The sequence below is a fragment of the Macaca mulatta genome, chromosome 7, assembly GCF_049350105.2.
Source record: "Macaca mulatta isolate MMU2019108-1 chromosome 7, T2T-MMU8v2.0, whole genome shotgun sequence".
NCBI classification, from domain to species: Eukaryota; Metazoa; Chordata; class Mammalia; order Primates; family Cercopithecidae; genus Macaca; species Macaca mulatta.
In genome coordinates this window covers 49,882,872-49,905,424 of record NC_133412.1, presented here as the reverse complement: position 1 = coordinate 49,905,424, position 22,553 = coordinate 49,882,872, and the positions used below count along the sequence as shown (strand labels likewise).

The 22,553-nt window shown below is 43.0% G+C and overlaps 1 protein-coding gene and 1 long non-coding RNA gene across 51 annotated transcripts in view; one reads left to right on the top strand and one right to left on the bottom strand.

Annotated features, from left to right (window-relative positions):
- PARP6 (poly(ADP-ribose) polymerase family member 6) overlaps positions 1–22,553 on the top strand; it is a 31,683-nt gene extending 9,130 nt beyond the window's left edge. For 11 of the 50 annotated variants that reach the window (XM_028851094.2, XM_077939735.1, XM_015142657.3 and 8 more), the window contains 16 exons: positions 1,774–1,923; positions 2,781–2,991; positions 3,809–3,862; positions 5,295–5,390; positions 5,983–6,075; positions 6,842–6,967; positions 8,584–8,649; positions 9,599–9,666; positions 12,161–12,209; positions 12,459–12,571; positions 13,311–13,383; positions 14,090–14,159; positions 21,050–21,129; positions 21,513–21,576; positions 21,748–21,832; positions 22,178–22,553. In XM_028851094.2, the coding sequence (XP_028706927.1) occupies positions 1,774–1,923; positions 2,781–2,991; positions 3,809–3,862; positions 5,295–5,390; positions 5,983–6,075; positions 6,842–6,967; positions 8,584–8,649; positions 9,599–9,666; positions 12,161–12,209; positions 12,459–12,571; positions 13,311–13,383; positions 14,090–14,159; positions 21,050–21,129; positions 21,513–21,576; positions 21,748–21,832; positions 22,178–22,280 (1,501 nt within the window). In that variant the 3' untranslated portion in view covers positions 22,281–22,553. The remainder of the gene's footprint in view (positions 1–1,773; positions 1,924–2,780; positions 2,992–3,808; positions 3,863–5,294; positions 5,391–5,982; positions 6,076–6,841; positions 6,968–8,583; positions 8,650–9,598; positions 9,667–12,160; positions 12,210–12,458; positions 12,572–13,310; positions 13,384–14,089; positions 14,160–21,049; positions 21,130–21,512; positions 21,577–21,747; positions 21,833–22,177) is intronic. The other 39 variants (XM_077939751.1, XM_028851095.2, XM_077939749.1 and 36 more) reach the window with 5 other exon arrangements.
- LOC144329970 (uncharacterized) lies at positions 7,782–10,942 on the bottom strand. Its single transcript, XR_013395739.1, has 3 exons — positions 10,787–10,942; positions 10,046–10,337; positions 7,782–9,736 (listed from the first exon to the last, which is right to left on the bottom strand). It is a non-coding gene; the product is annotated as an uncharacterized LOC144329970 (long non-coding RNA).

Genomic DNA, 22,553 nt, shown 5'->3' with positions numbered 1-22,553 from the left:
GAAGTGACATGGTCAGATTAATTTTTAAAAACCATTCTGGTAGCATTGTACAAAATGGGTAGGAGGGGATGAGACAAGAGACCAGAACTAGTGTAATAGGTTGCTTTTGTAAAAGTCAAGACAAGAGATGCTAAAGGCCTGAGCTAAAGTGTGATTATAGGTGAGAATGGAGATGAGAGACAGATTAGAAAAATTTGTGAGGTATAAAGTCAATAAGACTTGAAGACTGATTTAGATGTATTGAATATAGCCATAAGGGCCAAAGAATAGTGGAAAATACGTGTAGGTTTCCAACCTAGATGTATGGGTAAATTGTGATACCACCAATGTAAATAGGGATATGAAAAGGGAGCAGTTTTGTAGGATGAGGATAGGTAATTAGTTCCACTTTTGGCATGTTATTTAAAAGTAACTTTTGGATATGCTGGTGGAGATGCTTATCCGAAATGTCAATTTGCTACTTACCGGAGAAGTTAGGGTTGAAGATATGCATCCGTGCGTGTGGGAAGAAATTACAGCCAGTGAATATGAGATTGCCTAAGGAGGGCATGATAATGGGAAAAGAAGATAGGATCAAGGACAAAATACCCTTAAACAGTCAGACAAAATCCCGAAGAAACCAGCACGGTAGGCAGAGGAAGAAGTAACACTGCAGGTAAGTCAGAGTAATGTAGGAAGAGAAAGGTGGCACAGAAGACAAAGGAGGGCAGGTTCTGCAAGGAGGGCCAGATGCCAGAGAAGATAAGGGAAGAACCTGGGAGTTTCCATTGGATTTAGCATCAGGATGAGAACAATTTTAGTGATGAAGGTAGGAACCAGAATACAGAAATTTGAGAGGTGAGTGGTTGGCAACAACATAGAAACAATGAGTATGGGTTGAGAAATTTGGGTGGGGATGGGAAAGCAACAGGGAGAGGTTAACTAGACTAAGGTGCAGAAAGTTGCCATTTTTTGTTGACTTTTGGAAAGGAACTGAGAGGAAAGGGGAATGATTGACACATCAAGGTCCCTAAAAAGGCAAGTCAGGGCTGAGATCTAGAGCACAAATCGAAGGACTGATCTTAGGTAGAAGGGTCACCTTACCTCCAGAAAATGGAGGGATCGAGGTAGGGTGGAAATATAAATAGATTTTATAGTAGGGTTGGAAAATTAAGGGAACTGATATCTGATGGCTTAAGAAAGAAGAGGGGTTATTGGTTGTAGATGAAGTTAGTAACTTAAAGAAGGTAATAAGGATTTAGAACAATACCTTAGAGTAATGCTAGAGAGAACTGATCAAGGACAAGTGAAAGGATTGACAAATCTAGCTAAGGGCGTAGCTCAAATTGGAAACCATAAATTTGGGAATATAATTTTTCAATGTCAGTACCCCTTATGTCCCTACTCCCTTTCTTCATGACTCACAAGGAACAAAGTGGTACTCACCTCCATCCTACCACTTCTGTTTCCCTGTCAACAGTATAGTCATTCTTGGCAATAGATTTCAAGGTTTGCAGCCTTCGAAGACTCACCTTTGAAATCTGCCTCTAAAGGCAAAGCATCTCAGAATTTTTCTGGTCCATTAGGATAGGTATCCTCTAGGGTAAAGGGGTGCTCTGGGGTGGTGATTTTTTTATTTACTAAGATCATTTTAAGGGATCTTCATATACACATTTCCCTGCCACAACTAGTTTTGTAGTCCCTGGGTCTGAATTTTAGATTATTTGCCTCTCTTAGTCCTTACTTCTTGACCCTGCCTCATCTTGCCTAAGCTCATTCTTTTTGATCCCTCAGGATCCTGGGTATGTTTACATCTCAACAATGGAAACATCTGAGCAACGATTTCTTGAAGACCCAGCAGGAGAAGAGGCACAGTTGGTTCAAGGCAAGTGGTACTATCAAGAAGTTCCGAGCTGGCCTCAGCATCTTTTCACCCATCCCCAAGTAAGTGCTCCCTAAAGCTGATCATCTGTAAACACCTTGTGATAGCCCCCACCCCCCACCTTCTTGATTACATAAACTTTTCTGTCCCCTCTCTTTCCTGAATTCTGTCTCTTTAACTACTGACACCACTCACATGGTCCTGTTCCCTATGTGTCCTTACCTTTCTACCTCTTACCCAATGTTAATACCTAATCCTTTACGTAAAACAGAATACCTAGCTCGTGATATGTATTTGGAGAAATGTAGGTTGAATCTTCCATCTTTCTTTTCTTTTGCCCTGATCCGTTTCCCCATCCTAAGAGGAAGGTGTCAGAGAACAGGCAGTAATTCCTTGCTAGCTTCTGGAAATAAATATTGCTCCATTCTTTGACCCCAGGTCTACATTTTCCTAAGGCAGACACAAACCCAGATTTGTGGCTTCCCAGGAATCATTGTTGACAGTCAGATAGCCAGTATTAGGCCGTTTGGGATGCAGCTACTTTTTGCCTAGCACAGTGTTTAACACTTAATCTCTCTCTCTTTCTCTGTTTTTCTCTCTCTCTCAGTAAGAAAAACAGGCAGCCTTTCCAAGGGATTATTCCATACTTGGCTTAGAAACATAATAACCTATGCTCTGCGTCTGCCCACCCTCAGTGTCCCAATGTGAAGAACCCACAGATGATGACATAAAAATTTAAATTCATATGTGTGATCTACTTGTTTTAATAGTGTTTAAGATACAATGCAACTTTCCTCAGATATGAGTTTGTCTTTCTTTGGTTTAGAACTTTTGGCTTAGGGCTCACTTATCTCCAGTACCCTGTAGGGCTCCTATGAAATCCCCAGTTTTATCACTTCTCTTTGCTCTCTCTCTCCAGGTCTCCCAGTTTCCCTATCATACAGGACTCCATGCTGAAAGGCAAACTAGGTGTACCAGAGCTTCGGGTTGGGCGTCTCATGAACCGTTCCATCTCCTGTACCATGAAGAACCCCAAAGTGGAGGTGTTTGGCTACCCTCCCAGCCCCCAGGCAGGTCTCCTGTGCCCTCAGCACGTGGGCCTCCCTCCCCCAGCACGGACCTCTCCTTTGGTACATGGGCAGAGGAGGGTTTGACTTGGCTATCAGGAGGTTGGGAGTGGAAATGTGGGAGTGTAGTTTCTCAAAATGGGGTGGGGGTATGGTTGTCTAGGCATCATAAATCAAACCTAGGTAGGTACCATGAGTGAGTAGAATGGAACACTTCTTTTTTTTTGAGACAGGGTCTCACTCTGTCATCCAGGCTGGAGGGCAATGGTAATCTCTGCTCACTGCAGTCTCTGCCTCCCAGCCTCAAATGATCCTCCTACCTCAGCCTGTTGAGTAGCTGGGACTATAGTCGCATGCCACAACTGGCTAATTTTTCATATTTTTGTCAAGATGGGCTTTTGCCATGTTGGCCAGGGTAATCTTGAACCTGAGCTCAAGTGATCCACCTGCCTTCGCCTCCCAAAGTGCTGGGATTACAGGCATGAGCCACCACTCCCAGCTGGAACACATTTTTTAACAGTAAAAAACTTACGTCTAAACTGTCTGGCAAGCTTCTCTGATAGACCATGAAGCAGAGAGTCTGGAGATGGGAATCTCAAGGAGAAGTCATGTATGATTTTATTAGTTTGTGAGTGGGACTGTAGTTAACTGTAGCTGCTGTACTAAGCTATTCCACCTACTTTGAAGGAGGGTTAAGGAATAGGTAAGCCCTTTTCCAGCACCTTTGGCAAAAATGTCTAAAAGTCTCCTTTCCAGCTTTGGGATTCTGAGCTAAGGTTTAGCTGCTTTAGGAGAGTCCTAGGTGATGGGCAAGAGTCAGGTCTGTCTAGGCCCCAGCTTCATAGGAGGTTCATGGGGTCTGTCTTTTTACTCTTACCAGGTCAGTGGTCACTGCAAGAACATTCCCACTCTGGAGTATGGATTCCTCGTTCAGGTAATCAAGTCAAAATCGTCACTCCAAAACCCTTTCCTGTTGTCTGACCCATTTGGTCTCCTAACACCTCCCAGCTCCTCAATCAAATACTTCCTGAATTGCTTTGCTTCCAAAACTAATGGTAGAAAGAAAGAAAGCATAGTTCCCATCTTCAGGAAACTGACAACGTTACTAGAAAGACACTTACCACTTATGATCAAGTGCCAATGAGGCACTGCCAGTTTTAAGTGTGTGGGTGTCGAGACTCATATGACATGAGATGAGAGTGAGATTGACACTCATTTCCCTAATGATTCCCAATAGCCCTTGCTCAAGTGATTTTTAGTATTCTTCACAGACCCCTTTCACTGCTCAGCTACTACTGGTCATTTGCTTTTTAAAATCTCTTTATTCCCTGGGCATGCTTTCACTTTTGCATCTCTGTTACCTTTGTTCATGTCATTCCTTATATCTTCCTATTGCCATCAAGAGTCAGATGGCACCTTTTCCATAAAATTGCCATTACTCCAATGCATTAACTAGAAGTGATGTCTCCCCTCACTAAACTGTTAAGATTTTTGTTTGTTTGTTTCATATGGCACCTGTGTGTCACATACTATGGGCTGCCTTGAATTGTTATTAATTTATAAACATGCCACATCTCTCCTATTGAAGCTTAGCTTCTGAGAAAACAACCTTTATTTCATAATCAAGAAGACCTTTCACAGAGCTGGGTACATAATGGGCATTCGGTAAATCTGCATTAAATGAATAAAGTCTCTTGCATGTCCTATTACCAGCCTAAAATCATGTGAAATGGGAACAACTTGATTTATGCACAAAAGCTATGTTAAGACAGGGTGTCACAAAATAAACAAACACTTCAGGATATTGTTGCATTAGCTCTGGATTTTGCTATCTTCCCAGTACAGAATTGTCTGTTTTGACTACCAGTGGACTGGCTAATTGTTCTAGGTAGTTGAAATGGCTTCTCAGGACCTTCTGCCATCTAATCATGGAATGAATGCTCTCCTGTCCCAGAAGGACAGCCTATAATTACAAGTACTTTTAATAGTTTGATTAGCACCCATTTTATATTTTTAAAATGCTTTCATGGACATCATCTCATTTCTTGCAATACCCCTATGAGGTGAATAACGCTCTGCTGTATAAACGAAGAAACCAAGGCTCAGGTTAACTGACTTGCTTAAAGTTATATATGCCATTAAGTATTAGAAGTAGGAAGTTAACCCAGGTCTTCTCAATCAAACATCATGGTCTTATTTTTACTATACCATACAGTCATCAGTTTAAGTACACAGCCTAAGAATATGTCCTACCTTAGGCATGGGGCTGGGAGGATGGAGGGTAGCTGGAAAAAAAAGCTGAAATTATTTCCCATATCTGTGTGTGCCAATACTTCCAAAAGACTTAGAATCTGTTCTCTTCCCAGATCATGAAGTATGCAGAGCAGAGGATTCCAACATTGAATGAGTACTGTGTAGTGTGTGATGAGCAGCATGTCTTCCAAAATGGATCTATGCTGAAGGTATAGGTCCCTACTCTATGACCCTCTTCCTTAACCAGGTCCTCTTCACTCCTCTCCTTTATTTCCTTCTTCCTTGGTCTGTGGTCAAGGTAAAATTCTGTCTGTACACCCTGATACTCTAGAAATCGTTGATTTTTCTTAGAAAACAAATCTCAGCAGTACTGTTTAGACAGATGAGGATATGAGAATATTTAGGATAGAGTCCACCTGACATTTAAAAATGGGGATCAGATATTAACCAAGATGATTGGATATGATGCTGTCCTCAAGGACTCTAAGTCCAGATGGGAGACAGACAAATCACAGTGTATGTTAAATTTATAGAAGAGATATTAGCATTGTTAAAAATCAGGTGAGAGAGCATCTGACATCACAGGAAGATCAGGGAAGGCTTCATAGCGGAGACAGTGTTAACTCCCAAACTTACCAGTAAGGCATTCTGATTAAGACTTTATTGGTAGTTTTCTCCTGATATAGAGGGCCTCAAATTCCTACCCTGTTTTAGAGTTGTCTGAGGGCAGGACTGTCCGTCTCTGCCTACACCTTATTGCACACCCCATCCCACCACCATCTGTTTAATATATCCTTTCAGCCAGCTGTCTGTACTCGTGAACTATGTGTCTTCTCCTTCTACACACTGGGCGTCATGTCCGGAGCTGCAGAGGAGGTGGCCACTGGAGCAGAGGTATGGGGGAGGGAAACGTGGTTGGGGAATTGGGATCAAGAAAGACAGAGGAACCCAACTATTTCATTCTTGGAATTTAACTTCCAAAAATGCTTTTGTATATAAGATACCCACTGTCGTATTGTTTGTAAAATAAAAAATGGATACAACCCCATCTGTAGGGGTACCAGTTAAAGAAATTATGGGATGTCCTTAGAGTAGATATACTATATAGGTATTATTTATGGACAGAAAATTTTAACATAGTTATATAAAAACGCAAATACAACAGTATACGTAGTAAAACTTTCCATGTAAGAAAATAATGGGCCGAGCACAGTGGCTCACACCTGTAATCCCAGTGCTTTGGGAGGCTGAGATGGGAGGATGGCTTGAGCTCAGGAGGTCGAGGCTGCAGTGGGCCATAATCACGCCACTGCACTCCAGCCTGGGTAACAGAGTGAGCCCCTGTCTCTTTAAAAAAGAATGAGAGAGAAAGAAAAGAAAATATTTCCATAGGAAAATTATCTGGAAGGATATACGTCAAATTCACTAGTACTTACCTGTGAGGAATGAGATTAGCTTAAGGGCAGGAAGATGGTTTTTTTAATGTTTCTTTAGTTACTTTGGTATTACTTGAATTTTTATGAGCTTGTATTTTCTATTTTAAAAGGCTTAAACATATTTGCTTTTTAAAAGAACATCAGAGAGAAATACTAGATACTCTGTGACTCCCAGTACTGGGAAATCATTTAGCTTCTGCCCCCTTTTTTTCCTTTCCCCTAAGGTGGTGGATCTGCTGGTGGCCATGTGTAGGGCAGCTTTAGAGTCCCCTAGAAAGAGCATCATCTTTGAGCCTTATCCCTCTGTGGTGGACCCCACTGATCCCAAGACTCTGGCCTTTAACCCTAAGGTATGTTACTTGAGAAAGTCAGGGCTAAGGAATAGAAATGGTAAAAGATAGTGGGAGACTATAGGGTGACATTCTGGTATATACAGGGCTTGGAATAAGGGACAGAACTCTTAAACTCTGTGGTTTAGCTGTTTCAGTAAATAGCCATGTTTGACACAGAAAGAGGAGAAGAGTTAATATTATGATAGGGAAGTTACATTATGATAGGGAAGAAAGGCTTTCGGAGCCAGACAGACCTGGATTCCATTTGAGGTTCTGCTAGTCCCCAGTTGAAGGGTATTAGGCAAGTCACTTAACCTTTCTAAACTTCAATCTCCTTATCTTGTAGAAAGGGATAATATTTATTTTGCAGATCATTATAAAAATGAGAAGTAATATATGTAAAGTGCTGTTTTAGGGTTTTCCAGAGAAACGGAGCCAATAGGAGATATATAGAGAGAGAGGAGAAAGAGATTTATTATAAGGAATTGCCTCACATGATTATGGAGGCTGAGAAGTCCCAACATCTACAGTTAGCAGGCTGCAGACCCAGGAGAGCCAGTGGTACAGTTCTAGTCCCAGTCCCAAGGCTTGAAAATCAGAGCGAGCTGGGCACAGTGGCTTCTGCCTGTAATCCTAGCACTTCGGGAGGCCAAGGCGGGCGGATCACTTGAGTGAGGAGTTAAAGACCAGCCTGGCCAACAAGGTGAAACCCCGTCTCTACTGAAAATACAAAAAATTAGCCAAGCATGTTGGTAGGCGCCTGTAATCTCAGCGACTTGGGAGGCCGAGGCATGAGAATCACTTGAACCTGGGAGGCAGAGGTTGCAGTGAGCCAAGATCGCACCACTGCACTCCAGCCTGCGCGACAGAGCGAGACTCTGCCTCAAAAAAACAAACAAAACAAAACTGAAAAATCAGAGCCAATGGTGTATGTTCTAGTCTGAAAGCCTGAAGTCTCAACATCCAAGAAGAGCCAATTTTTTTTTAGTTCAAACCCAAAGACTGGAAAAGACTGATAATCCAACTCAAGCAATCAGGCAGGAGGAGTAACTACAAACTCTACAAATTCATGGCGGGGTGGGGCAGAAGAGTCAGCCTTTTTGTTCTATTCAGGTCATTGACTGATTGGATAAAGCCTTTCCACATTAGGGAGGACAATTAGCTTTACTCAGTCTGCTGATTCAAATATTAATCTCAACCAGAAACACCCTCACAAACACACCCAGAAATAATGGTTGACCAGATGAGTGGGTACCTCATGGCCCAATCAAGTTGACACACAAAATTAACCGTCAGAAGTACCCAGCATAGTACCTCACTATTACTGTCATTACTATACAGAGTTCTTTATGTATGTTATTTAATCCTCAGAACATCTTTATGGGGGTGATAGTTGTTATCTTCATTTGCATAAAGGGATGCTAAAGATTCTAAGAGGCCAAATAACTTACCCTATTACTCCCAGCTGGTAAACATGTGACCCCAGAACTGTCTGACCATTAATGCTCTTTCCATGACATACTGTTGTTTCCTTGGGCCTAGACTTTTTTTGTACATCTAGCCCCTTTTCATCACATCTTACTTTCCTCTACTTTTCTTTATCTGGTTCTTCTCTTCCCATTGATTCCCCACAGAAGAAGAATTATGAGCGGCTTCAGAAAGCTCTGGATAGTGTGATGTCCATTCGGGAGATGACCCAGGTATTCTGCCTTCTCTCTGTCCCCTCTCCTCTGCCTGCCCAGTTCAAGTGTCCTATTCTGTTTGTAATTTGTGGGAGTGGGATGAAGATTTAGAGATGCTACTCACTGTATTTTTTTTTTAGTCTTTCCTCTTTAACCTTCCCAATTCTTGTTCTCTGTTTTGTTAGCTCTGTTACTCCTCTTTATTCTCTTTAGTCTTTGTGTCTCAATCTTTACCTTTGCTGTTAATTCCTTTACAAGTTGTTCATATTTAATGTTTTGCCATAATTCTTAGGGAGTTAAGAAGTGAAGGAAAGACCTCTGCCCAGGGTTGGGAGGGTGAGGAGGAGGGGGGCTTGGAGGTAAAGAACTAGACACAGGGGCCTACATCTTCTATCCTTCTAGGGGTGGGGCAGCCACATGGAGCAGTGACCATCCTTTGACTCAAGGCTGTCCCTCACCAGACTTCCCCACCCCTCGTCTGCAATCTCTGCATGAATAGACATTCATTTGTACTCATTTACAGGTGGGCCTCTTCTCAGCAAATCCTGTATATCACAGTTGAGATTTACACATAAGATACACCTAGGAGGAATGATTTACTTGTCAGGAGGACACTTTGCTTTATTTAAAGATTTACTACAGGATTCTTTAGCCTAATCTTCCTGGGACATTGATTTTATTTATTTTTTGATTTACAATCAACTTTTTAGGGCTGTAGGAATTGCATAAAATGAGGGAGACCCACCTGCATGTTGTTTTGTAAGCATCTTCAGTCATTTTCAGATTTATTTATGAGTCTTCCCAGCCTGACTGGGGCTCCTTGAGGGTGGGAACCCTATCTCCTTTTTCCTCTATGTGGCCTTTGTTGCCTACCTTGCCCTGGATCCTAATAGTAACTCTGTGAAAAGCAGAAAGCAGGTAGGCTCCCACCTCTCGGGGAGATAATGTTATGGTCATTGTCTTACAGGGCTCATATTTGGAAATCAAGAAACAGATGGACAAGTTGGATCCCCTGGCCCATCCTCTCCTGCAGTGGTATGGATAGAATGGCTTATCCTTCTTGGGTTACGGGGAGGGAGGGAGTTATTGGACATGGAACCTGTACCTTCTTTTTTTTTTTTTTTTTTTTTTTTTTTTTTGAGACGGAGTCTCACGCTGTTGCCCAGGCTGGAGTGCAGTGGCGCGATCTCGGCTCACTGCAAGCTCCGCCTCCCGGGTTCCCGCCATTCTCCTGCCTCAGCCTCCTGAGTAGCTGGGACTACAGGCGCCCGCCACCGCGCCCGGCTAATTTTTTGTATTTTTAGTAGAGACGGGGTTTCACTGTGGTCTCGATCTCCTGACCTTGTGATCCGCCCGCCTCGGCCTCCCAAAGTGCTGGGATTACAGGCTTGAGCCACCGCGCCCGGCCCTGTACCTTCTTTTAGTGGTGATTTCAACATCCTGCCCAAGGTTATAGGCAATAATGGCTGCTTTTTCTTGGAATTTGTTGATATACCTTGCCTTGAAAATAACACATCCTACAAAAAGCCCACAAATTCTGACATGATTTTTCTTTTAAAAAAATTATTTTTAATCTTATTTTAATTGGTTTTTTTTTTGTTTTTTTGTTTTTTTCGAGATAGGGTCTCACTCTGTTGCCCAGGCTAGAGTGCAGTGGTGCGATCATGGTTCACTGTAGCCTTGCCCTTCAGTGCTCAAGTGATCACCTCAGCCTCCCCAGTAGCTGGGACCACAGGCATGGGCCACCACACCCAGCTTATTTTTTTTTTTTTTAATAGAGATGGAGTCTCCCTATGTTGCCCAAGCCAGTCTTGAACTCTTGGGCTCAAGTGATCCTCCCGATTGACTTCCCAAAGTAGCTGGGATTACAGCCATGAGCCACGATGTGCTGCTAACATGATTTTTCAGGTTCTCTTTAGGTGTTCCATGTTTCGCAATAGGTTTTGTTGTTTGTTTTCCTTTTTGGTTTGTTAATTTATTTTTTAAATTGACATATAGAAATTATAGGGCCGGGCGCGGTGGCTCACACCTGTGATCCCAACACTTTGGGAGGCCAAGGCGGGCAGATCACCTGAGGTTGGAAGTTCGAGACCAACCTGACCAAGATGGAGAAACCCCGTCTACTAAAAATACAAAATTAGCCGGGCATGGCGGCCCATGCCTGTAGTCCCAGCTACTCGGGAGGCTGAGACAGGAGAATTGCTTGAACCTGGGAGGCGGAGGTTGCTGTGAGCCGAGATTGTGTCATTACACTCCAGCCTGGGCAACAAAAGCGAAACTCCATCTCAAAAAAAAAAAAAAAAAAAGAAAATTACATATATTGTGTATAACATGTTTTGAAATATGTATACATTGCAAAGTGGTTCAGTAGAGCTAATAAGCATATGCATTATCTCACATATGTATTTTTTGTGGTGAGAACACTTAAAATCTACTACCACAGTGATTTTCAAGAATATGACACATTGTTACTAACTATAGTCGCCATCAGTAGGTTTTTGTGTCCTTTGCATGTAGGAATTAACACTGTTAATTTCAACTAAGTTTTCTATGCATCCAGAGAGGTCTGTCTCCTCCTGCTATCCCCTTGCCCTGTCTCTGGGCCTCCTTGATGATATAGAATGTCCAGAGCCTTGAGGCACTATTGCTGTGCTCCTCCTATCCAAGATTTTGACGGTCCCTGCTGCCTTCCCTTCCTGATCTCGATTTCTGTTGTTTTCCTGACATAGCTTTCCCTTTCTAGTTTGCCTTCCTCTTCCTAATCAGCCTTCAGTACTTCCTCAGTGCAACAGCTTTGGCCCTCTTAGCCTGAGGAATAACTAGGCATAGACCATCTGGGGTGGCATCACAAGTACATAGATGAGGCACAAAAAACAAAGACAACAACAAACTGTATCCACCTGGGAGATAGCGCTCTCTTGCTGAGCCCTCAATGTTTTATGTCTGTTCTCTTCTGTCTTCTGTGTTCAGCCTGTATAGAGCTTAGTTTGTCCTTGACTCCTAAAGAAGTTCATTCTAGTTTGTTCTGTTTCTTTTTCCAGCCTAGGCAGTAACTTTTTCTCCACATCTCCCCATTCCTGAGAGCTTTCAGGTTTTCTCTTGAGCTCAGGAAGGATGGCTGAATCTGAGTCTAAATCCTGGGTATAAGTTGTCACCATTCTAATTCAGACCTCTTCTTTCTGTTTTTTCTTTTCTTTTTTTGTAGGTGACCTCTGTGCTCTTTCTTTTGTTCTACCCTTTTTACTCTCTACTTGTAGCAGCCCTCCTCCCACCCCTTTATTTTTTTCATCCATTGTTTAACTCCCCAATAATTAGCTCGTGTCTAGTTAGTAGCTTCCTTTTTACTTTTTTATTCACAAGCATTATCACCCACAGGAATATCTAGATAGTGACCTTGACATTTCACACAATTTGGACAGCCCAGGAGTCCTTATTCTCCGGAGGGCAGAGGAAGACTACTTGTTCAGGAAGGATAGCTTAAGTACATAATTATTCTATTCTTTTTATTTTTTTCTCTGTTTCTTCCCAGGATCATCTCTAGCAACAGGTCACACATTGTCAAACTACCTCTCAGCAGGGTAAGTGACCATTCTCCCTCTAAATGCTTTAAATTTCTGGTGAGGGGCAGGGAGGGGCTGTAAGCCAGCTAATCATATTGGTCCTAGATCTGCCTACTTTGCTCTGTCCATCAACTTAGTCTTTGGGCCTTAGCATATTTCCCTTGTGTGGGGTTAATGCAAGCCTGATTTTTTTCCCTATCCCCAACCCTTCCCTCCCTGATCTCGATTTCTGCTCTGTTTTCCTGATTCCACCCCCACCCTGGGCAGCAGCTGAAGTTCATGCACACCTCACACCAGTTCCTCCTGCTGAGCAGCCCTCCTGCCAAGGAGGCTCGGTTCCGGACCGCCAAGAAGCTCTATGGCAGCACCTTTGCCTTCCAGTGAGGAGGCTGGGGGCTGGGCAGTGGGGGTGGTAAGGGGGCGGGGATGAGCGAGAAGGATGCCCTTGAGATATGGGTTTGTGTTACATGTGTCCATCAACCAGTCAGCAGATACTTATTAAATGCTATTGTGGTAGGTGCTATAGAGGACAAAAAGGTACATATAACGTGATCTTTATTCTCAAACTATGGTGTAGCTGAGGAAAAATGACATTTACATGTGATTTGGCTGAAGAAATAGATTGGAGAGAATAGATCTGAAAGCTACTTTGATGGAAAAATCCACAATTTATATCTAATTGTGAGAGGAGGGAAAGAGAAAGAAAGAGAGGTATTAAAGGGAACTTATAGGGAGTGGTAGAACCGTTTTCTTAAAATAGAACATGAAGTCAGAACTGGAAGCCATATTTGGGGTCAGCGATGAATTTGTTGATTTTCAGATGAATTTATTGAATTGGAAATGTCAGGAGAATAGGCAAATGAAAATACTGAGTTGAGGATTTAGGATGGGAGTAGCTGAAGCACAGAAGAGAGGATGGGACTGGAAATAGAGACGTAGAGTTTAACCACACACATACATCTTGCGTGCCTGTGACCGTATCCATGTGTATGTCCATCACTAGGTGTACCTGTCCATCTTCATGTCCTGTGTGGGTGAGAATGGGTGGGCATGGCAGTCTTGGGAGTGTTCCTGAGAACCTCATATCATAAGGAGCATGTATTCTACCCTGCCTTACAGTGGGTCCCACATTGAAAACTGGCATTCGATCCTGCGCAATGGGCTGGTCAATGCATCCTACACCAAACTGCAGGTGAGGCTGTGCCCCTTTCCCATTTATTTCTGCCCGCTCCTTTCCCTACTCAGTTTTGTGGAAGGCTGCTGTAGAGTGAGCTGTTCTTGCCTCAGTGCCCTCAAGCCTAACCTGTCTTGTGGATTTCCCTAGAGAGGAAGTTAGAACTGTGTGAATAGAGAACGTGGCTGTTGTGTATTTGACCTCAGGCTGCGTTTTTTTGGTGGTTTGGAGAATGGGAATGTACCTGTAAGCAGGAATGTGGAATTGCTGATTGTAGGCACTGTGATGAATTAATATATTAGAGCTTTTCAATTTATATGGCTATTCATTCAAGGAGTAGATATGGGAGACTTGTTTCTATGCCCAGAGAGACTCCAGGGAGTGTGTATTGGCTCTCCTTCTGCCTCCCTGTTCTGTAGTTCCTCTTTTTTGGAATCTGCATATGTACCAAGGCCTGGAGACAGGAAAATGAATGCTGAGGGACTGACGCAGTGGTTCTACCATTTCCCACTCTCCAATGCATCAGTATGTGGTATTTCATAGGCAAGCGGGTTAACCTGCATCCACTTTTCAGCCAGTTGGCTTTCCGAGAATAGGTGCTTAGGGTTACTTGAATGAGAAGGTAGAAGGAGGGACAGAGGGCTGGATAAGCCTTGCAGCTGCCTAATAAATAGCCATGGGAGGGCCCAGGCTCATATTACTCATCCTGGTGTTTCCCTGCAAGCTGCATGGAGCAGCCTATGGCAAAGGCATCTACCTGAGCCCCATCTCCAGTATTTCCTTTGGATACTCAGGTAAGAAATACTCTCTGGCCACCTTGACTCTATTTACATTGCATCCATTTGTGAGTACATGATTTGTCCTGTCTGTTCCTCTGTCATTATGGATACTTGGTCTGTGTCAGCTCTCTTCCCGATCATGGATACATATTGTCTCTCCCTCTCTCTACATTTTGTTATTAGAAATTTAGATTCTTTACAAGGTGAGGCCAGTTACTGTTAAAAATGATGGTTTTATTCATAGCAGGGGCTTGGCCCTGGGAATGGGTGGAGGAATAACAGGGACATAACAAGGTTTTTTGTAGAACACATGTTTGGTATTGGCAATTATAGATTGTGTTTGTGTATACTTGTGCATGTAAATTTACATGTGAAAACATCCAAAGGCCTGAAGGCTTGAGTCCTTTCCATTGGCTTATATTTCTAGAGACATTGTTCTTCTCTCTCTCAACCATCTTTTAAAATTTAAACTGTCTATAATCATACACATATTAATCACATTGAATGCAAGATAAAGCATTTTATTCTAAAAATGAAGTCCAGATTCTAATCAGGAGATCAGTCCAGCTCAGAAAAGGAATCTGATTTAGAGTTCTCTCAGTCTTCCTGGCTCATGTCTTAGTTTCTTTTTAGTCTGCTTTTGTGCTTTTTTGATATAGTCTCTGTACAAGGTATAGCCACCATGTAGTTGCATGTTCACCACATGAAGGGGATTGTGCTAGATTCTTTATAGATTATTACTTGATATCCTCTAGTAATTTGTAACTGTTACAAAGATCAGAAAATGTAGTGCCATCAGGAGGCTGAGGCAGGAGAATCGCTTGAACCCGGGAGGCGGAGGTTGCAGTGAGCTGAGATCACGCCACTGCACACCAGCCTGGTTGACAGAGGGAGACCCCATTGCAAAAGAAAAAAGAAAGTGCCAAAATCAGAGGCCTAAAAACATCTCTAACAACAGAATAAACCAAACAAAATAGAAGAAAGGAGATAATACAGGTAAGAACTAATACCTGTGAAATAAAAATAGGTACAATAGATAGTACCAAAGAAGTCCAAAGATGATTTCAAAGAACTAACCGAACAGATAAACCCTGGTTAGATAAGAAGAAAAAGTACACAATTAAATAATATAATGACCAAGAAAAGCAGTACAACTGTAGATACAGCAGAATTTAAAAAGGTAATAAAGCGGGGCACGGTGTCTCACGCCTGTAATCCCAGTACTTTGGGAGGCTGACGTGGGCAGATCACTTGAGATCAGGAGTTCAAGACCAGCCTGGCCAACATAGTGAAATCCTGTCTCTACTAAAAATACAAAAATTAGCCAGGCCTGGTGGCATGGGCCTATAATATAATCCCAGCTACTCGAGAGGCTGAGGCAGGAGAATCGCTTGAACCCAGGAGGCAGGCTGTAGTCGGCCAAGATCAAACCAGTGCACTCCAGCCTAGGCAACAACGCAAGACTGCCTAAAAAAATAAATAAAAAGGTAATAAGAGAGTTCTCTACGCTATGCTAATAATTTTAAAACTTTGATAAAATGGATAAATTCCTAGAAAAAGATAACAAATCTGACAAGAAATAGCTTGTATAGTCATAATACTATAAGAGAAATAGAAATTGTTTAAAAATTTCCACACACACAAAAAACCTCACCAAGCCCAGATAATTTTACAAATTAATTTTAAACTTTCAAGGAACAAATTATTTTAGTTTTATCCAAAGTCTTCCAGAGAATAGAAAAAATGGAATTACAAATCATAAAAGATTGGTGAATTTGACTATATTAAAATTAAAAACTTCTGGCCGGGCACAGTGGCTCACACATGGAATCCCAACACTTTGAGAGGCTGACGTGGGAGGATTGCTTGACCTCAGGAGTTCAAGACCAGCCTGGGCAACATGGCAATACCCCATCTCTGCAAAAAATAAAAATAACCAGGTCTGGCGGCACGTGCCTGTAAGTTCTAGCTAGTCAGGAGGCTGAGGAAGGAAGATCACTGAGCCCAGGAGGTTGAGGCTGCGGTGAGCCGTGATCATGCCACTGTACTCTAGCTTGGGCAGTAGAGTGAGACCCTGTCTCAAAAAAGAAAAAAATTTAAAACTTACATTCTTTAGAAGACACCCTAAAGAAAGTGAAAAGACAGGCTACAAACTGACAGAAGACATTTGCAGCACATATAACCACAAAAGATTAGTAATAAAAATGTATTTTTTGGCTGGGCACGGTGGTTCACGCCTGTAATCCCAGCACTTTGGGAGGCCAAGATGGGCAGATCACCTGAGGTCAGGAGTCTGAGACCAGCCTGACCAACATGGAGAAACCCCATCTATAATAAAAATACCAAAAAAAAAAAAAAAAAAATTAGCCAGGCATGGTGGAGCATGCCTGTAATCCCAGCTACTTGGGAGGCTGAGGCAGGAGAATTGTTTGAACCCGGGAGGCGGAGGTTGCAGTGAGGTGAGATCGCATCGCACCATTGCACTCCAGCCTGGGTGACAGAGCAAGACTCCATCTCAAAAAAAAAAAAAAAGTTCAATAAAAAGAGGAAAGTCCCAGAAGACAGAGTGAGACTGTGATGCCTTTTTTATATTGTTCAAAAGCAAACAAAATAAACATTGTTTAGGCATATATATGTGTATTTTGTGTGTGTGTGTGTGAAAACTAAAGGAAAAAAAACAACTCAAATTGCAGGATAGTGATTACCTCCAAAGGGAGGCAGATAGTTAAATGTAGGTCACTGGTAATATTTTAGATTTAGAATTTAGTTCTTTGATTGGGTCTCTGGGTATTCATTGTCTTATTAAAAAATAATAATGAGGCCGGGCATGGTGGCTCACCCCTGTAATCCCAGCACTTTGGGAGGCCAAGGCAGGCAGATCACAAGGTCAGGAGTTTGAGACCAGCCTGACCAACATGGTGAAACCCTGTCTCTACTAAAAATACAAAAATTAGCTGGGCGTGGTGGCACACACCTGTAGTCCAAGCTACTTGGGAGGCTGAGGCAGAAGAATCACTTGAACCTGGGAGGCGGAGGTTGCAGTGAGCTGAGATCGTGCCACTGCACTCCAGCCTGGGCGACAGAGCAAGACTCCGTCTCAAAAAAACAAAACCAATAATGTGTCATGAAACAAAGATTATGATTAAGCCACATAGGGCAGGTGACCAACACATATTTATTGAATATGTGAGTGAATCTTACTCTCTGTGCCTGGCATCCAAAGTGGGGTTAGGGTTGGAATAGTCTTTTTGATTTGTCTAGATTCTTCACTTTTTGTCTCAGCCTAAGCACCCTTCTGATTAAGTTCTTTTGTCTTTCTGAGTAGTGAGATTCTCATGGTTCTTGGTGCCCATTGAGATTCTTTCCTGTTTTCTCCCTATCCCCTCCCTTTCTTTCTCTTTTCTCCCCCTGGCCTTTGTTTACTATCAAGTGCCTGAATACCTTTAGTTACCAGATGAAGTCAGAAATCTCTGTTGACCTCTTGTCTTTCTTCATCACTTAACCGATTACATAAAGATATCATAGACACCTTTCATCTCCCTCTCTCAAAGGGTAATTGATTATAGATACAAAATACAATAGAATTTTACTATTGGAGTTATAGATCATCTAATTTAATCCCTTATTACTTTACAGATAAGAAAGCTGATATACAGAAAAATTAAATGGTTTTCTCATGGTTACATAGCTATGAGTAGCAGAGATAGGGCTGCAATCCAGGTCTCCTAATTTCTAGGCCATTGTTGTTATCACTATATGATACGGTTTGGCTGTGTCTCCACCCAGATCTCATCTTGAATTCCCATGTGTTGTGGAAGGGATCCAGTGGGAGGTAATTGAATCATGGGGGCAGGTTTTTTTTTTAGATGGAGTCTCATTCTGTCACCCAGGCTGCAGTGCAGTGGCGTGGTCTCAGCTCACTGCAAGCTCCACCTCCCGGGTTCACGCCATTCTCCTGCCTCAGACTCCCGAGTAGCTGGGACTACAGGTGCCCACCACCACACCTGGCTGATTTTTTTTGTATTTTTAGTAGAGACAGGGTTTCACTGTGCTAGCCAGGATGGTCTTGATCTCCTGACCTCATGATCTGCCTGCCTTGGCCTCCCAAAGTGCTGGGATTACAGGCATGAGCCACTGCGCCCGGCCCATGGGGGCAGGTTTTTCCAGTGCTGTTTTTGTAATAGTGAATAAGTCTCATGAGATCTGATAGTTCTATAAGGGGGAGTTTTGCTGCACAAGCTCTCTCTTTGGCTGCCACCATCCATTTAAGATGTGACTTGCTCCTCCTTGCCTTCCACCATGATTGTGAGGTCTCCCGAGCCATGTGGAACTGTAAGTCCATTAAACCCTTTTTTCTATATAAATTAGCAAGTCCTGGGTATGTCTTCATCAGCAGTGTGAAAATGGACTAATACATTATTTTAGACTGAAAGAGTAGGCCTTGCTTGAATGACGGGTCTCTGAGGGCCCTATAGATATGTGAGTATGTATAATGGGATGTTTGGGGAAATGTGTGCAAATGTTCCACTTACTGTAGTTACTCCAGCATTTGACCAGCTGTCTTGTATGTTTTCTTCTACGCTATTCTGCTCTGGTTTTCTGTTTTTTCTTTCTCACACTATCTTTAGTCTAATGGCATTGGGTGCCCTCTGGAAGTGGGGGTTGGTGTAAATAGTGTTCATATATCTAGTAGAGGTTCCAGTGACTTGGCTATAAAGTTCAGGTTGAAATAGGGGACAGTGAAAAAGGAGGTGATATACTCCATCTGTTTGTTTAGTCTTGTTTAGGGACTTCTGATAAGTGCATAATCTGGACACAAAACATCTAGGGATTATTCTAGCCACCATGATCTCAGGGTCTGGGCTCAGGAAATGGACAATCATTGGATCAGTATGGAAAGGACGGTGTACAACAGGATTGAGGTGGGACAAGATCTGGGTTCTATCATAAGGGCCATCTTTAAGACCTTCCAGAGGAATCAGATTGTTCTTTATTATCTTCTTATCTGCCTCCTCTGGAGTATAACCTGAATGGGAATTTTACTTCTTGTCACTGACATACCCAATTTGAGAGAAGGTCATGGTATTTGGATGGAGAGCTGAATCTAGTTAAGGCTAATGGGGAAGGTGAAAACAAAGGGGTTATGAGTATCTGTCCTGTAAAAGGAAGAAATTGGCAATTCAAGCCTTGAGGCTCTTGGTGTCCTGAGTTTTGTTCTGGCCCTACCTAAATCTGTCCTGAGACTTGAATGTGAATGCATGATGAATTGACAGCCTGAGCAGTGAAGAATGTCAGTTCAACAGCTGTCACTCTATTTCTACACCATGGGTATCAGAAAACCAAGAACTAATCAGAGTAGAATTAATAATAATAGAAAGTTCCAGGGTAGAGTGATCAGAGTGCTTATGACCTATAATGATAGCATCATCTCCATCTTCATCTCTCTCCCTGGTGGACACACACACAGGCACCTATGTCCACACATGCATACACACTTTTATCCCTATCTGTGGTAAGATTGGGCCTATGATAAAGCTGAGTACAGAGACTTAACGTCCTATCCTCAAACCAAAAAAAGTGAGGAGTGGGAGCACACAAGCACATTTTCTTTTTTTTTTTTTTTTTTTTTGAGACGGAGTCTCACGCTGTTGCCCAGGCTGGAGTGCAGTGGCACGATCTCGGCTCACTGCAAGCTCCGCCTCCCGGGTTCCCGCCATTCTCCTGCCTCAGCCTCCTGAGTAGCTGGGACTACAGGCGCCCGCCACCGCGCCCGGCTAATTTTTTGTATTTTTAGTAGAGACGGGGTTTCACTGTGGTCTCGATCTCCTGACCTTGTGATCCGCCCGCCTCGGCCTCCCAAAGTGCTGGGATTACAGATTACAGGCTTGAGCCACCGCACCCGGCCACAAGCACATTTTCATGTCTAAATAAGAAAAGTCGAAGTTGAGTCTATAAATGTTATAAACAGGGGTAAGGAAGGTAGAGAGTTTATGGATTCAGATAATGTGGAAACTAGAAGAAATGGGCACTTCTTTCTCAAGCCTAGGAAAACTTTTTGAAGTAAGATTCTTCAAGGTAGTTGCCATTGTGATTTCCTGTACAAAATTATTCATCACTTAACTGCTGATGAGTGCTTTTCTCTTGAATTACTGGTCAGATTTTTAATGTAACTTTGAGACTAGAGCAAATCTGACTTGCTCTGCTCGCTTCCTTTCCATTCATTTCGCTCATCCAGGCACTTGACACCAAGGTATTGCTGTCCCACTCTCCTGGGCCCCTCATTCCTGGATGATTTCATGTGCTACTCCCCTATCTTAGAACCCTGCAGTGGTTCCCTAATGTTCTGAGGATAGACTTTAGTTGCCTTAACATAGCCTGCAAAGCCTGCTTGATCTGATCCTAGCTTGCCTCTTCTACATCATTTCTCACCACTCCTGTGCAATTGACTATTCTTTATGTGACTAACACGCACTATCTTATCTTTCCTTTAGGCCTTCTGTATCCTGTTACTTCTTCCCAGATACTTCCTCCCTGTTTATTTAACTCTTCCTGATCCTGCAGTTCTTAGTCTAGCTGCCACCACATGACTTCTTTAAACCCTTAGGCTAGGCTAGTTGCCCTCCTCTGGGCTCACACCATGCTCTATAATCTGCATCACAGCCCCTTACCATACCGTGTTGTAATGGCTTGTTCTTGCCTGTAATTTCCAGCAGACTAAATTCTGTGGGGGAAAATATCTTGTTTGTTTTATTTTCTGCTGTTTTGATGAGCATCTAGCTCAGTGCTGGGATGAGCATCTAGCTCAGTGCTGGGATGAGCATCTAGCTCAGTGCTGGGATGAGCATCTAGCTCAAGCCCTTTAGTAAATTTTTGATAAATGAACTGGGTGTATTGTTCTGTGACAGGAATGGGAAAAGGACAGCACAGGATGCCCTCCAAGGATGAGCTGGTCCAGAGATATAACAGGATGAATACCATCCCCCAGGTATTGGAACTGTTCTAATGAGGCAGGACCTTTTCCTGGGGCTAATTTAGGCTCCAGAGCTGGACAGGGAAACAGTGGGGTGAGAATGGGTTGGGGAGTGATTTGAAGATCATTTAAAGGAATCAGGTATGTTCTAAAGTGAACACATGTCTGGAGTCATATGTAGCCGAAGTCATGAGTATAAAAGCAGAGGCTGAGTTTAGATGAAAATGTAAAGATGGAAGCTGTCACCCTATCCAGACTGATTATGGGAAAGCAGAATTTTGGCGGGGTTGCTGGGAGCCCAGGATATCTCTGATCCCCACTTCCAGTCATCAGCTAACTAGCCTCTCTAGGGAAAGCTGTACCCTGGCTCTGGTCTCCTTTGCCTCCTTCTCTTCCAGACCCGATCCATTCAGTCAAGGTTCCTGCAGAGTCGGAATCTAAACTGTATAGCACTTTGTGAAGGTAGGTAGCTTGTCCATGTCCTATTTTTCTGGGTCTCTAACCTTTGTTTCTGATGTAATTTTGGCACATGATCTGGCCAAGAGTGATGTTAAAGCGGTATGGCTTCCTTCTCTTGCCTGGACTCCATGCCTTAAGCATTGTATCTATGATTTCTGGCCCTCTTTCTCCCAGTGATTACATCTAAGGACCTCCAGAAGCATGGGAACATCTGGGTGTGCCCTGTATCCGACCATGTCTGCACAAGGTTCTTCTTTGTGTAAGTCTCAGAGGGACTCTGGGGATTCCTCGAGGAGTGAGGTTGGGGGTGTAATGGTGTGTGGTTACTGGGAAAAGTGTATTTCTGTTATTTGAGACATGTCCTTGGCTAGCTGAGTGGAGCTGGCACTGGGACTTTACCACTGGAGGATGGGAATGGGTATAGATTGTTGGGATCTATCTAGAGGAAACCAGATAAGCTGAATCTCTTCCACTATGAAGAGTAGTGAGAAAGGGCTTTGACTTCTGGGATGGGATGGCCATACCTTCAAATACAGTTCCACTGATTGATGTTATTCTGGTATTGTTCTCCCTCTTATGCTCACACTTGCCCTATCTTTGGCAGATATGAGGATGGTCAGGTGGGCGATGCCAACATTAATACTCAGGACCCCAAGATACAGAAGGAAATCATGCGTGTGATCGGAACTCAGGTTTACACAAACTGAGGGGGCCCCAGCCCTCGTACCACCCCTGTTACCCCAGGATCCATCTGCCCTTATAAAAGTGTTCAGGTACAGCAACTGAGGCTGCCCTGAGGAATCAAGGGGCCATTACCAAGGGGCAGGAAAAGGATATGTAAGAGGTGGCCTCCATGGTGGAGCTTGACCAAGAACTACTCCACATTTGGATGGCCCAGACTGGCTTCAACCCCTGACTTTCCCTTTGACTTCACCCTGTTTGTAAATAAAACAATAAAATGGAAGGTGCTGTGGACTGGA